Consider the following 16,105-nt stretch of genomic DNA (forward strand, 5'->3'; position numbering starts at 1 on the left):
TTTGATGTTGGCATGTCATAGGTAATACAGATGATGGGTGTGGACAGTTTGTTTTTACTGATAAGCAATCTGGTAAGAATTTAATGCTGGTTAGGGCTCTGAACACCTGCTAGCCCGAGGAGCGTAGTAGATGGAGGCATGGTAAAATCCTAGGAAGCAAGCTGTTTTGTAGGCTTTAGATGTGGTACAAAAATCTACCTGATGCTTTGCCTTTTGATGTGTTGAGTTCAAGCCCTTATTCTTTCTCCAGAAGGCCTTGCCTTCTGGCCATGCCATTACCGACCACGTTTCTGTGGTAGCATTGTAATTGTGGCTCCTATCTATTACAGTGAGCTATAGATTTGAGATTATTGCATCTGAGGACTTAAAAAATGGATGTCTTGCAGAGCCTGTGGGATACTCCTGCATGATTCTGCCTTTGCACCATGCAGACAACCCTGTTTCAAGCTCAGTGGCAGTTTCCTGCACAGCTGTGAACTGACACCATGACATGTCTTAATTTCCCAACCTTAAAACAAGAAGCTTGCCTTTCTTCAGTTGTCATGCTTTTAAAGCATTGCTGAGGAGGGATGTATTTTTTTTCCTTCCCATGTGTAATAAACTGAAGGTGAACACCAACGTGGCAAACAAAATTTCAAACAGAATGCCTACGATTCCTTGCTAGAGGGTGTTTTGTTTTTATGTGTGTGTGTTTTTGTTTTGTTTTGTTTTCTTTTTAATCAGGCCACCAGTGGAGATGCATGATGACCTCTTGGAAGGTTTTGCATGCCCACAAGGCATCATGGCATAGTCAACCTTGTCTCTAAGTGAGTGCTTGTGCTCTCTGGATGCATGAGAAGGCCCAAATACCCCCACAGAACCCCCCGGACCTCCTGGGACTTCCTGAAGCCAGATTCTGTAGGCAGAAACTTGCTGTGTTCGGGTCAACGACAGTGTGAGCTCTGGGTAAGTGCCATCCCTCGCATTCATACATGGACTTTGAAACTGAGATGTCAGACAAGCAGGTGAAGACATACTTCGGTTTTATTGTTGTTTAGGCATGGATAGAAACATTAATTTTTTTGCACTCTTGGTTCTTGAAACGTGCCTATAGTGAACGTGGAGCAGTGAAAACCTGGCTCCCAGGACTGACGATTTAAAGTGCGTAGGAGATCTAGCAGAATCCCAAAAGATGAGAAGGTGTTTTAATTCCTTTCTCATAGCTGTGGAAGTCGAACGACTTTTTCTTCTCTTCTTCCCCCATGTTCCCAAGACAGTGGTATGAACATTTTCAACCCTTCCCTATGCTTTCCCTGATGATCTTTGGAGGTTTCTTCTCTGTATTTAAGAACGATTTGTAGTGTTATAAACAAAGAGTTGATTTTTGCATACTCCTTCACCACGTTCTGTTACAGCTTTTCCTGTTTAGAGTCATGCCCACTGCATCTTTTTTAAAAAATGTGTATCACTTGGCAGTGTTCTCGCACCAAAAGAAAAAGATATATTTGTATATAAAGTAACTTTTTTGTGTGTTCACGTTTTATTTTGGAAAAACAGGTGTTTAAAAATTTTAGAATTTTTTTAACAAAATTCTAAAAAAAAAAAAATCACAATATTTACAGAGATAACATAATGGCTTAGCCATGCAAAACAAATTACTTTGGTTTTTTACCCCATTTTACTTTGGTTTAAATATTGACCAAGATTATAATTTTTTCTTTTTGCCAAATAAAACAGTAACAAATCAGAGTTTAGAGTCATATAACAGGATTTCCCTCTATTATTTTATACAGCATAGAGTTTATAGGACATCTTATGTATTTAATCCATGCCAATGCACTACAGGAAGCTTTTATTAAGACATCAGTCACTACTGCCCAGACATGTAACATTTTACAAATTTACAAGTAACAGTGTTTTCTTCCCCCTAAATAATGCAAAAGTGGCAAAATACATTTCCTAACGTCCATCTCTTTCTTTTGTTAATTATTTTTTTGTCTACCAGTCTATAAAAACATACTTTTCCCTGGATATTTGTAAATGGAAACCTGATGTTCTGCTTGCTCTACAGTTCCTCTTCATCAAAGCTGCCTATTACTTTCTTCCAGAAACTAACCTTCCAAAAAGGTGAAACCTTGCCCCCTTCAGTAAAATTTTCCATTGGCCATTTACGCCAAAACATTTACTTATCAGTACCATTCTAAAAATTTCCTCAAGCATAAAACATGTTTATAAAGTTACAAACTTGAATGTAACTAAAGATACATAGACATTTCATTGTTACAATTATATGTACTGTTTGATAAATTAAGTACCAGTTAAAAACACTAAAATTATCTCAAGGTGCATTCAATATCTGTAGCATAGTTAACAAAAACACACAAAAAATATATATATTCTATTTTTGTGGAAAAAAAATGCAGCTTTGATATGACCACTTTTTTTTTTCTATTTTTTTTTAAAAAGTCTCCAATTCTGACTGATATCTTTTTGAAATGAATAAAAGGTACAGTACTTTAAGGCAGCGGATAACGTAAAGGAATCAAAATCAATCCAGAATTCCAGTTCCTTATCCTAATTCTAACATGAAAGACAACAGGTAATGTATCAATAAAATGCACGTCTTACTCTAGAAGAAAAGAATTACTAACCACCATCTGCACATAGGCTAAGAATTTTTCATTGTGTTCCTTGTTCAATACCCAGCCTCTTCCATATAAATTCAATTCCCTTTCTGGCTGTTTACCTTTGTTTGGCTTTCTTTAATTTTCACTTTTATTAGCAGTTTAGTTTATTTTTGTCACAGCTGTCACCCTTCTTCTTTACTGTGATTTCTAAGAATGAAAAAGGAGATTGGTATTTTCCTTTAAGACAATCTTACACTTTAGGTACTTGCTACAAAGCAGAGGCTTCACTGATAACAATCAGAATTAGACATGTACCTGCCCAAAGGGTGTCATAAAAACAATTGAAATAAAACCATTACACTATACATCAGAATAACAGCAACTCCCAGAACAAAGCCTTACAGTGTATAAAAATAGCTACGTAAAAAATTTACATAAAGGCAAACAAAAAGAAATCTTCAGTGCAGACATTTACAAAAAAATATTTCAAACAGAACACAATATGGTGACCTATTATTATCATGGCTGTTGCCAAAATTAGTTGTTTTGTTTTTGTTTTGTTTTGTTTTGTTTTTTTTTAGCTTGAGATAATTGTGTCTAGAATCCTCCGAAAACTTGGTAGTATGATCTGTTTAATACTTGAACCATGAATAGCTGTCACTTCTTTGTATATGCTTAAATACAATCCACGTTCATGCTTCAATTGGTCTATATGTATTCTCTGAAAATAAGAAAGATAAAGCTAGTTAAACAGTTTTAGTCTTAAATATGTTAACCAACATAACTGCTCAGTATCTAACCTCTAAATAAAAAGTTACATTAGCAGTATTTTGTTCTGCAATTCAATGATGACAATAATTTTGTACATTGTAAGAACAGCTTGTTGCAACGCTGTTCCTGGTAAATCAGGTAAGTTTATCTGTAAAGTAAAGTATTTCTGGATAAGCTCTACATTTATATAGAACTACTGATAAGAAGAAACAAAAAATTGTAATAAAAGATTGCACTGTAGGTCCATGATGCTATTTGAACTGCTATGGTCAATAAATACCCTTTGTAATTTTGTCTCCATCTAATCCCCTCAATATCGCAAATAGGTTTAGTTTGGGTATTCTGAATTTGCTCTTCCATACTAGTAAAACAGTGATCTCCCTAGCAAAGGAATGCTGCATCATTACATACTATGTCATTCTACCCCCTGAGCTCTGCATATTTGGTGTAAAAATATTGCCTTGTATTTTAAAATTTCAGATATCATACTGAAATTATTCATAATCCAAACTGTATTTTTTATACAAATGAGAAACACGATAACTCTGCTATATACTTTAAAACCCTGGTAGCCAGAGAAGGTATCCAATGCTATATACTTACAGCCACTGGAAATCAGGACCCTCTATGGCTTTCCTGTTGAGGAACTCCCAAGGCAGCACCACTGAATCTTTATTAGTCCCATTTTTAAGAGCAGTTGATGATTAATTGAAGAAAGCTCAATACGGTTAGCTGCTTTCCGCACTCTTGTGCTACCACCAGTGACTCCAGGTGCTCAAAAAATGGACTAACCCCCCTACTTCGAATCCTAAGCAGAGATGCGGCTGTGGCATGCATATATGCGGCAGTGGTGTATATGAATGTGAACACTGGGTGGTGCTGTTGGTGCTCTGTAGTGCCCCAGAAACTTCTGGCAGAACTCTGTGTCTACCCGTTTTTTATACCGTTTATTTTATATAGATCCCAGTTGGGGAAACTTTTTTACCTGTTGCGTTGTTACTAGCTTAATATACAGCGTCTCTTTCCAAGACCATATCGATAACCATATCAGGATGTGAGAACTTGAATAAAATAATAATTTTATTCTTAGAAAAGATTCAGGCCTCTTGCAGCAATGATGAATAAAGTCTACCAAAAACTACTGCTTCCAGCAGGGCAAGAAGGCTCCTGTGAACATTGGAAGTTGTAACTCAAAATCTTCTAAATAGTACCTAAGCATCCTCTTAACACACACACAGGTATGTATACGTATATACCACAGTGCTATATTTATATAAACTTGTATTTTCATTTCCCCAAGTGCATAAATTAAAATAAAACCAAGTGCTGACTTATTATGCTTTTTTAATGTGTTTATGCAGGTATGAATTCGTAACTGGCCAGGGGCTTGAGTCTGTCCCAAGACTACCACAGTCAACAACCACTCTACTTCCCAGCCTCTGAAAGGTAAGCGACAGCCCCCAAGCTACCACTGTGATTGCTAACCACAGATTGCTAGAGAGAAGTGGTGGCCAAACAGCTGTTATACGTAGCAATATGAAAAGCCTACCTGGAATGATGACTGACGCATTTTGTCTCTTAAGTCTCAGATTTATGATTGTTTTCTTCTAGTTTTTTGTTTTCTTCTATATTTCCAAGATCTTTGTCTACATGTTTTGATGCTGTCCTAAAATGAAAAAACAAGTTTGTTTTTGTATGTCTGCAGTGCTTTGTTCCATACATTAACGATGCTGCTCTTCCCCTCTTGGTGAAACAGAAAGTTCTTACAGTTCTTTTCGGAGCAGAGCAATGGCTCGCATATGTTTGTAAATAGACTGATAGCACCAGTTTCCCCACTGGCGTCCTGCAGCAGGCCCGTGTATGTATGCTTTACTTCTTCAGAAATTCAGAATTATTCTGAGCTAGCAAACATTTACTAAGGTTAAACCAGTTGTGCAGATCCGTGTATCTTGACAAATTAATTGTGTAGCTTGTTTCAATAAACAAGAGTTTGCTTTAAGGCGTACTCCAAATGTTACAAGTGTGGCTAAGGTATCTTGATCAACATAGCAATCTTTTGTGTACTCATAGTAATTGCCTTTCAGAGCCTGTGCCAAACAGCAGCTCTTTAACTGGGAAGAAATTAATAAAAATTCAGGCAGCACTGAAAAAAAATGTTCTGTCTTCCAGATCTGTGCTAGCTATGACTGACAAGGTTTGGGTAAAGAAGAGACTGTGCAAATGTTTAAGGGGAGAAAAGAGGTATGCCTCATTTAAAATAGCAGGTTGTCTTTAATACAAGTAGTGGAGATGAATTAATGAGTTAAGTGCTTACTCTGGCTTAGCACAATAAAACCACTAAGCCATTCATATAGTGTGTGAGAAGCCTCACTGTCTGCCAAGGTGAAAGATTCCTGCAGTGCTGTGATAACATTTTGAAGGCCACAATTTTTAAAATGTAAATGGGCAAATGTGTTTGAGTGGGACAAAATAAATCCCTTGTGTCAAAGCAGATTATGGTATAGGCATTTTCTCTATGGATAATTTGTTTCCCCTACAGAAAAGTAACATCTGTTGTGACAGATTCATGCATATGCTCACCCTTGCTTCAGGGTAAAGATCCGTAGTGACACTGACTTGCGAAATACAATGAAGACACAGGTTAGTGAGATAGTGTGACATGTCACGCCGACACCATGCAGGTATGTACCTCACAAAACTGCTGATTTCAGTTTCTGCTAGCGGGGTGTTTCTGTGCACGTCCTCCATCTGAGCAAAGGCTGCTAGCTGGGGCTGAGCAATGCGCGTGCCCTGAGCTGAAGGAGCCTTGAAAGGGACTGTTCAGAGAGTGCCACTGAGGCCTTATCTAGGAAGAGCTTCTAAGGGGTGCAAATACCCCGCCCCTCAGCACCACCAGGAGTCTGCTGGATGCTGCTCCCCTGCCCAGGGGATGTGTGATGGGGAGCACTAGCGGGGCACCCAGCTGCGGGCCTCACATGCCACAGGTTGCACAGAATGGCACCACTCCAAAACTGAAAAGATTTTGGAGTAGGTTACTTCTTAAGTGGTTCGAAGTTTTAATGTTTCCAAGTTGTGTTTACCTCTTACTGTTGTTATTAGACTGCCTCTGTCATGTTTGTGTGGCTGACAGGAAGGTAGGTGTCTATGCAGAACCCGTTTTGCTGTAAAAACCACTTAATGCACAGATCCAAACTACTGCTTGTCACAGGCAAATCTAATTTAAAAAATGCTGAGTTTATAACCCAAAGTAGCTTGTTCTGTAGTGGCAAATTTCTATTGTACTGTAAACTTTCTACCTTCGCCTGGTGTCTCAAAACCTGAAAGGCATTACGTGCACGGAAGGGAAGGATTTGAGATGCAATGAGGAAGAAAATTCAATGCTTTGGTAGAGATTAATCTTCTCCTGTGTTCTTAATAACCTTTCACAAATCTCTTTAATCCTAGTAAAAAAAAAAACAAAACACCCGAGCAAACACATAAAACCCTTAACTGAAAAAAAATATTTTTTTAACTTTTTAAATTAAAATGTAAACAATATTTTGGTTTCAGGTAGAGCACAGAATCTGGCTTGGCATGGCCTTTTCCATACAGAAGTCTTACAAAATTGGAGAGGAGACAGCAGGCAAGGAGTTGAAAAGCTGAAAGAATCTGGACCTGGGCAATTACCTGAGCTGACGTGAGAAAGTAGCATCATGCTTGTCTGCCCTGTTCTCTCACCACTTTATGTAACTGCGTATGTCTGCTCTGGGAGGCAAGTAATGGGCTAGATGGACTATTGGCATGGCTCAGCATGATCCTTTTTTTGGCTTCTTATCAGGAGTTTTAGAGTGCCCAAAGTATACTGGATCTCAAATGACCTGACACTTAATGACAGAGGGAACTGTAACTAACTGGCATTACTGTTTTTTGATCACGCTAAAATGGTTCAATGACTAAAACTGGGAGATCCTGCACTGCTATCAAGTTTTATTTTTCAGGTGTTCTATTTTAGTTCTGCATTCAGTGAAGCTGTGGTGTTCCCCTCACTAAATGTCATCTCTATTTTCCTAAAGCCAAAATGGGTGAGAATAGAGAGCTGAAAGGCAGCTCTCTCACTTTGGAAGAGGTAGGTCACCCCGAACTCTGTATTACAGAGTATGGTATATACTGCTTGTTTAAAATGAGAGCAGCAGCAGTTTTTCCTGTCTGAAAACCAGATGGATTTAGATTCTGAGTGCTTGAGACTGAAATACAAAGTTTAATTCTAGTAGCTCGGTGATCTTGCTGACTTTTTCATTTTGTTCCACAAATACTGTTATGTAGGCAGATTCACCACCTCAGCACAAAACATTTTTTTTTTTTTTTTTGCCTTTTTTTAGTGCTGTGTAAATAGTGCTATTAAGAGCCAGAAGAGAAAATTGGACTGAGTGGCAGCCAGGCGATCCATTGGCAGTGTGGTGCCAACAGCAGAGGAACAGGTGACCCTGGCATGGCACCAATCCTCAGGGTTCGACAGATGTGGCCTGGGCTTGTAAAAGAGAGAGGGCTCAAAACACAGTCTCTGTCACTTCCTGAGGTGACTGGAGACACAGGCCAAATGGTCCTTTGCCAGTTTAATATTCAGCAACTGTTGTTCCTTACTTTTTTAGTGCATTGACTACTGTCAGCTTGCTCCACTTGCAACTCGAGAGAGACGAGAGACTTCCTGATGGTATCTGAGCAGCTGGGCAACTCAGTCTGAGTGGACTTGAATATTGCAGAGGATTTGCCGAAAAGGACAAGACAGCCTACTCTGCCCAGGTGAGCTCATGCACAACATGATACGCAGATCTACAAAGCCCCCACCTTAGTATACTCTGGCCATACTGTTCTGAAGAGTGAGAAGCTGGTTGTATGAATATGAGCTTGCTTACATCTCTCAGCGTGTTTTTGTTGTTGTTTTTTTTTTTTTTGGTGGTGGCTTTTTTTTCTTTTTCTTTTAAATTCATTTGTAAAACAGATCATTCCAAGTTCTTGTTAAAATTATGACTCATGTTTTACATTTATCTATGCTTGCTCTTCAGGAAAATAATTATCCTCAGGGAATCCTAATCAAAATCTCTCTAAGTAGTACCAAAGTGAGGTTTTTAGTTTTCTTTTATGTGTGTGTTAAGGGGCCATTTTTTCATGTATTTTGTTTAGATACTGCTGATAACATTATTTTTAACATAAAGACTTTTTTTCCATCTCCCTTGATTTGCCTGCTTTAGAGTAAATATATGCTGCATATAGATTACACGAAAATTATCCTTGGGATTTAATTCCTCATTTCTTCTTATCTCACAAGTCTAGGCCTCACCCTCAGTTCCATTTCAGAAGAAAATCTGCAGCGCCTTTTGTCCTGTTATCAACGTGTGATAATGACAGGTAAGAGAATACACATAGATGTAGTTCTGGGTGTTGAAGCAAGAGCTGTGAATTTCATTAATGTTTGCAATACTTCTGAAAGGCATGTTCAGACACTAAACTGCAAAGCTGCAAGAGATTTTCCAGGAGCTGAGGGTATTATACAACCAAACATGGAAATATTTGCTATCTCTTTCCATTTACCCCAACCTTGCCTTCTAATTCCTACAATTACATTCAAATATCTATCAGTAGGAAAAAAGAAGACAAATTAGAAAACCATTGCAGTGATCAAGCAATGAGTGAACACTTTTTGAATTCTATTTATGAATTTACAGAAGTTTTGTGACATTAACTGACACTTCCAGAGATATTTGTAACTTGATCTGTTCTGTGGAAGGCAAATTTCATGAAAAATAATGCAAATGCTAGTCTCACTGAAAACATAAGCAAGTTTCCTATATATTTGGCCTGCCAGGTTTGGTTTCATGTGCTAATTTCCTATAAAGTATCAGTAACACTGATTATTGTGTTCTAATAAGAATTTTAATAGTTTGTTGTGTTCTAAGCGTGCCCATTTTAAACTACTTAAACCTTGGTCTAGCCTCACGTGAGTGGAGATCTGTGCATCTCCAAGCCCAAGGAACAAAAATGGGAAAAATATTCAATCTACATGTAACACTTCCACGCCTAGAGAACAGGAATACAGGGCTTTGCGTGCTATATTTTCTTTCTATACTTTTTATTTGTATAGTACTCTCAGCTGTATGTGGAAAGATGAAAATTTTGTATAAGAAGGATTTACTGAAGATGGTTGTCCTAAAATCATTCAAATTTTAGTAAGATTCTAAAGTGTTTAATTATACTCTGTTCAGTGCAAATTAGTTTAAAATACCCTTTTGGAAAAAGGAGACAGCTATAGAAAACAAGTGTTTGGCCTTCTGCTCAGATGAAGGAGAAACATAGCATGCGGGGATCAGTAGCCTTAACTCTTAGTGCGAGAGGAGGCTGGTTGTAGGATATGGAATATAGATGAGTGCCTGATTTATGGGATAATATTCATAGTGAAAAGAATATTTGGCAATAATCAGCTTTTGCATCAAGTGGAGCTGAGGCAGTGAATAACTATAGAAGTGATTTATTGTGAATATATTCCAAGGCTACAAGTATAATTCCTACTTCGTGTAGATGACAAGACAATAGAAGATTATACAAACCACAACACCAATAATGAAAAAAGTAATGTTTTTCTTGCCTCGGCAGACTTGGAAAGTTCTGTGCTGCTGCCTTCTCAGACTTTCCTTTGGCGTCACTTTGGGGATAGAGATCAGGTGAGTTACTGTTCAAGGGTGGGTTAAAAAATAACTACTAACTGTTGGCCTGTATGGAGATGGAGGGTTGTGATTAGGCACAGGTTGTGTCTGAAGTTGTTAGGTGCTCTTTGCAAGTGCCACTCCTATTTCTAGACTACAATTTGTGCCGAAAACGTTGTCAGAGTAGATACTGACACTCTGCTTGCTCTTACAAGCATGGCATTCAGAGGTTAGGGAGAATAATAACAGATCAACTTAAATATATGCTAAGAACATGAGATTGTCAGTGACAGTGCATCAGTTATTAACAGTTTCAGAGGCTGGTAACATTGTATCAAATATGAAGACCATTATTTAACTATAAAGCATTTTTTTAGTTTGTTTCCAGTTAACTTTTTAAATAATGCCAGCTCTAATATTTACTCAAAGCTTATAGAAGAGAAATTGAGCACAATGAAAAGTGTTGTCTGTTTAGAATATAACATATTCTATCTTTGAAGATGAAAAAGCTATCTTAAATCATAAGCCTATTTTACCAAAGGACATCCTATAGCCTAAGTTTCTCGTTAGCTTTCCCCACACTACCTAATGATGTAACTGTAATTCTCTGCCCTCCTTGTGCCCAAACCACTTGTTGCAGGGCAAAAAGAAAAAAATAAAAGACCCCAATCAATGTACAGTTTTATGACTGTACATTCTCACATGCAAACAGAGATGAAAGAAAATTATTCTGGACACTATTGAAGACTAGCAAAGTGTGGGAGGAGCACCACAATGTTGTTACTACTTTTTAATATCTAACCAGAAGCCTAAGCTTTGCAAAAAATAGCTCTCCACCCTGTCCTCCCTTAAATATCCAAATGTGGTTCTGTGCTTGGGTTATTTACAGCATTTCTCTATTTGCAGAACTTCCAAAACCCACTCAGCTATGTCTGGAGTAAAATCCTTATGAAATACCTCAAAAAGTAGCATTTTCTAATACAAGCAGATGGACATTTCCTTGTTGTACTTTCATATCAATGAAACATAATTGTTCATAGTAAAATTCCTCTGGTATATTCTAGAACTCGTTTGAGCTAATTTTAATGAAAGGTCATAAAAAGAATTATAAAATTGTATACCCATGCTGATTTTTACTTATTATGCATAACTTCTTTAATCTCCCTTGTCAAAAAGTAGTTGTAAGGAACTCTTAAGACAGCAATCCTGTTCTCCCTAGAGACAAATATATGGTGATAAGGCCAAATGGCATACAGTCATGGCCATCTTTAGAAAGATGGAGAAACATGGTTACTTTTTAGAAAATAAACTGGATGATCTCAAAGTGAGCCTGTGAGATAATAAAGAAACTTGAAAGCCAAGCAGGCCTCACTCACAAATCCTGTATTTGCTTAGGATGGCTAAAACATACATACTGATTTTGATGAGGGCTTCTAGTTTTTCAGCAACAAATCTTTATCAATCTTACTTCATACATCTCAAAGCATATGTGAACAAATGAATACAGATCTTTTTCCTCCCTGAGATAATTCAGACTTACTCTACTTTCTAAAAAGCAGAACAGTTACCCCACCCTTAAGTGAGTACTGGTAAAGCCACACACAGGTAACATCCCACAATTAAGTAACAGGTACTATATTTAAATACAAGAATCAGCTCAGGCTTGGCTGTCAGGAAACAGAGCCTCATTACAGATGACTATGTAGGAAAGTCATGGAGTTCCACCTCCAAGAGACATGTCCTGTTAAACATTTGGGCATGCCAACAAGAGTTGGCATCGAGTTTTCTTTCTCTGTTAAATGCACCTACTAACAACTTGTCCCTGTTCAGACTACTGGAATGCTGCCAAAAGGAAAACAGGTAAATATACATTTCTGATTATTTTTTTTAAATGTAATATAAAAATTTTCATAAATTCTTACTTTGATTTCTTCACATAGAGCCAGTAGACAACGCCAGCAACCAGGGCAACCAGCAGAAGACCAACTACAATGCCCACTATTAGCTTTGCCTGGTCATTAACCTTTTCACTATTGTCATCTGAAGCAAAGAAGAAAAGTTAATGAGGTGACCTACGATAAAGAAAAGTGTTACACCATTTCTAAAGTATTGCCATCGGAAAACAAGAAAAGGAGTTAGAATGTCAAAATGAAAAAAAAAAAAAAAAAAAAGAAAAAGTAAGCGTTGTTCTTAAAAATAAGGTTAAAAAAAATCACTTAGAACTTCAAGAAAGTCATGTTCTTAGTCAATCATGGCACTAAGCTACTTCAAGTCCAAGGGGCTATGGAAATTGTTCAGTGAGACTACGTAGGTCTTAAACTGAGAAAATAAATAGCAAGAGTTATGGAAATGGAAAGCCATACATACCATTTCTATCCTCTGGCTCATCGTATTCTGGGATACTTACTGAAATGAGAAATGTTAAAATTAATGATAAAATGCGTTATACCTGAAATTTACCTTTAATTGTCTATTTACAGCAATGACAGAAACACTGAAACTTAATGCAGTATTTGCCCAATGAGATAATTAATCTCTGAGCAAAAGTCATTGTTTTGTAACTATAATGTATCCAGTTAAAGAATCTTACTCAAAAAATGTAATATTAATCACAGAAATATTTCTGACTACATATTTCTAACTAAATGTTTCTTTTTCACAAATAGTAGTTTCTTGCCCCATTTCATCACTGAAAACTGACATTCAGAATCAAGTCATCCCAGTAATGATAAACTAGAATTTGGGGACTAAAAGATGATTATGTAGTAATAAAGACTTTTGTCTTTTATAAATGACATTTTATGCATACAAAATGTATATTGTTTCGTACTACTGTTAATAATATTATTTTGTACTGTTAATAATAGTGTTAATAATATTATTTTGTAACATTTTTATAATACTGTTTTGTAATAATATAAAATACGTGCATACATGATATAGCTAGCCTTCATGACTTTCTTGGCTAAGTGACTTCATCCAGAAAACTACCAATAAATTCGATGTACTACAAAACCAGGCTGTATGTGCAATTGCTTGCCTTTTAAAAGGCTGAATATCTATCTTAGTACCAACATTACTATGCATTACTCTTCATTTGAGTGTGAAGTGCAGGTATTTTATGTAAAACTACAATTTTAAGGAAATGATCTTTAGAAGGTACTCACTAGCAGAGACGTTCAAAGAGGTCACGGTTCTTTCTAGCTGATTTTCTGCAGTGCAAGTTAAAGTCACGTTTTCCTCAGGAGCAATTACAATTTTACTGGAAAATTTTCCATTAACATATTTGGTCTCCTCTGTCTGAAAAGGTAAAAAAATGAAGATTAGTATCCTTGAAAAAAATAATGCATTACCTGTATTACACAATGAAAATGTTTAGAATGAAATAACGACCAACTAATATTTCAATTTTCCAAATAACACCAATAAAAATAATTCATGATTTTATTACATGGTAACATGACTATTTGCAAGAGCACACTTTGCTTGAGATAGTCAGTTGTATCTACATTTTGTATAGCATGTACTGTAAGACCACTGATAAAGATGCATTTTTGATAAAATTGGCCACATTCTGTATTTGCTTTAGTTTCTTTCAACTACTTAAAAAAAATATCAAGTGACAAAATTGTTTAAGGAAAAACTCCAAACCAGACTTCTGATTTCTTTCCACCTTGCTCCTTCTCATTCACACCTTTATAAGGGGAATAAACACAGTAAGATTTCTACTTTCCAACTTCCAAGTCTTGAGTTGTTTCCACTCTAAGAATCATTTTGCCAAGCTATTTATATTTAGTGGTATCTGTGCTGTAATGAGGATATGAAATTGTTCCTTAAAGTTACTGAACATCATTCTTACTTTAATAGTGTCCAGAAAAAATATATTTTCAATTAATTTTATAGACAACACAATTCCTAACCTAAAGCTGCAAGTAAATGGACAAACTTTCACAGTCATGTGTAATTCCCTAGGACTAAAGCAAAGCCTAATGAAGTAATGAAAACTATACATAATACATAACCTATAAAGAACTATAAAAATTAGGATAAAAACTGCAAAGTCCATAAGGAACTACAGTACACATATTTTCTGATTTGTACTTGTAACATTTCACTCAGTTAACTCCTACATCAAGTACCAGCTTTCTAACAAATTCAATAGTTCCATTATTATTTGTAAATTCTTTGTGCAATGGCAAAGTCACCACATTATCCAGATAAGATGACTAAATACCCTGACTTAAAAATTCACGTTTCATTTGTAACCTTTTCTTTCTTCTTCCAGCTTAACCTTGTAGCTAACAACTTTTGTACCTTTGCCTGCTATATTCACTAGTTCTTTATTGTCAGAAATCATACACGTAGCTACCATCCACAAAGTATGCAATACCATTTAACCCTCCTTTTCTTAGATACCTAAAATTGACTGAGTTTCTTCAATCTCACTACCTGGAAATTTTTTCTTACCTTTAGGTCATACCCCCTATCTTTTAATGAATAAAGTAGTAATAAAGATACTTGCTTTATTTATGATGCTTCCACTGCCAGTAACTGTCCATTGCACTGCTGGTTTGGGAAAACCTTCCACATGGCAGACAATTGTTTTAGACATTTTATTTGTGTTGGTTTTCTTCGTCATTTTGATTTGAGGTTTTCCTAGAAGAAAAATATTACACTTAAGCACTTTGCTTGAACAAAACAATTAATAATCATAGCTATCTTGCTGTCATACCTTCCACAATAAGTTTAAGTGTCTTTCTTTTCTTTAACCCTTCAACCTCCTGTAGAGTAGTTTCGCAGATATAGTTTCCAGCATCTTGATATTGCAGACTTGAAAATGATGGACTCGTTTGCATTCTGGTATTGTCCTGATAAAGTGAAGAATTAATCTTTATGAACTCCAATTCAGAATACGTTAACGTCTAAATTACAAAAGTGACTAGTATTAACAGATTTTTTCACATGCTTTGGTAGATTAGAGTCTTATTCTTCAACCGGTCTCCCATTACTAACTACAACATCATAGCAGGAAAAGTGGAAACTACTGGGGGTTTATATAAACCACTTTTCTTCTTGAACAATTTCACTTTCAAATCAAAGGTGTAGATGAGATCACTGCTAGTTTTGAGTTTTACCCGTAGGCTGGTCAAAAACGCTAGTGGTAGAAGCCAAGACAATGACAACTCTCCTTAAGGACTAAGGCTTATGAGCTCAACATATGCTACTTAACAACCTTAGGTGACATCATTTTCAGTTTCCATCGGTGTATGTGTAATTTAAACCTGCCATCTCCAAGAGCTACTTTTTTCAACCAGTCACTAAACAAACACATGCCAACATCCAATCTCTCAACCTGCCTTGCCCTCCTACTAGGTTTGTTACACCAACCATGTCTTTGAAAAAATGATTAATAAATCCAAATTCCTCCTCCAAAGGGGCTCTTCTCCTTAATGGCACCTGATTCTACAAAGGGTTTTGTATAAGGCCATTTCAGTAAAATTGCATTTGTATTGTAGTGATCATTACTTCTCTCCATTTGAAAACTGAGACAATAATTACAGTAGCTAACTTTTAGTCATCAACTCGAGGCAGTATCTCTTATTTTAGCAATACATATAAAACTCATTTTAACCATATTCTTTAAAAAGCCAAATTAAAATGACTTTTCAAAACATTGAAGTAGTGGCAGTAATATGAAGGGGTGAATACGCAGATGAAGTGTGAATTAGATAAATTACTGACCTTAATCCAAAGCACAGTTGCATTTCTACTAGAAGAAATTGTGCATGACACAGGCAGGGCCTCTCCAATCTGTTTTGTGACTTCTCCACTAGGAGTAAGCTGCAAATCCAGGTCTGGGATAGAAAGAACATTTGTCAAAATGGTAAAATTGGAATGCCTGGAACATACCAAAGGCATACCAAGGTAAGAAAAATGCAACTAATTGCACTCATTATATTCAAGATTTAATTTGTTCAATAAAATCTCAATCAAACTCAGAAGTAAGAGAAAAGACAATTATTCTGAAATTGCAGAACATCCATGTTTTTG

The 16,105-nt window shown here is 36.4% G+C and overlaps 1 protein-coding gene across 4 annotated transcripts in view; it reads right to left on the bottom strand.

Moving 5' to 3' along the window:
* Window positions 1–1,005: 1,005 nt before the first annotated feature.
* The window catches only part of ALCAM (activated leukocyte cell adhesion molecule), a 117,238-nt gene continuing 102,138 nt past the window's right edge, over window positions 1,006–16,105 (bottom strand). Inside the window, exons 9-16 of one of the 4 annotated variants that reach the window (XM_084537275.1) lie at window positions 15,797–15,909; window positions 14,787–14,922; window positions 14,577–14,710; window positions 13,222–13,354; window positions 12,422–12,460; window positions 11,977–12,094; window positions 4,927–5,043; window positions 1,006–3,327 (exon numbers count right to left, since the gene is read on the bottom strand). In XM_084537275.1, the coding sequence (XP_084393401.1) occupies window positions 4,956–5,043; window positions 11,977–12,094; window positions 12,422–12,460; window positions 13,222–13,354; window positions 14,577–14,710; window positions 14,787–14,922; window positions 15,797–15,909 (761 nt within the window). In that variant the 3' untranslated portion in view covers window positions 1,006–3,327; window positions 4,927–4,955. Of the gene's footprint in view, window positions 3,328–4,926; window positions 10,054–11,976; window positions 12,095–12,421; window positions 12,461–13,221; window positions 13,355–14,572; window positions 14,711–14,786; window positions 14,923–15,796; window positions 15,910–16,105 lie in introns of those variants that run through there. The other 3 variants (XM_084537276.1, XM_084537273.1, XM_084537274.1) reach the window with 3 other exon arrangements.

Source organism: Aythya ferina (genome assembly GCF_964211825.1).
Source record: "Aythya ferina genome assembly, chromosome: 1".
Taxonomy (NCBI): Eukaryota; Metazoa; Chordata; class Aves; order Anseriformes; family Anatidae; genus Aythya; species Aythya ferina.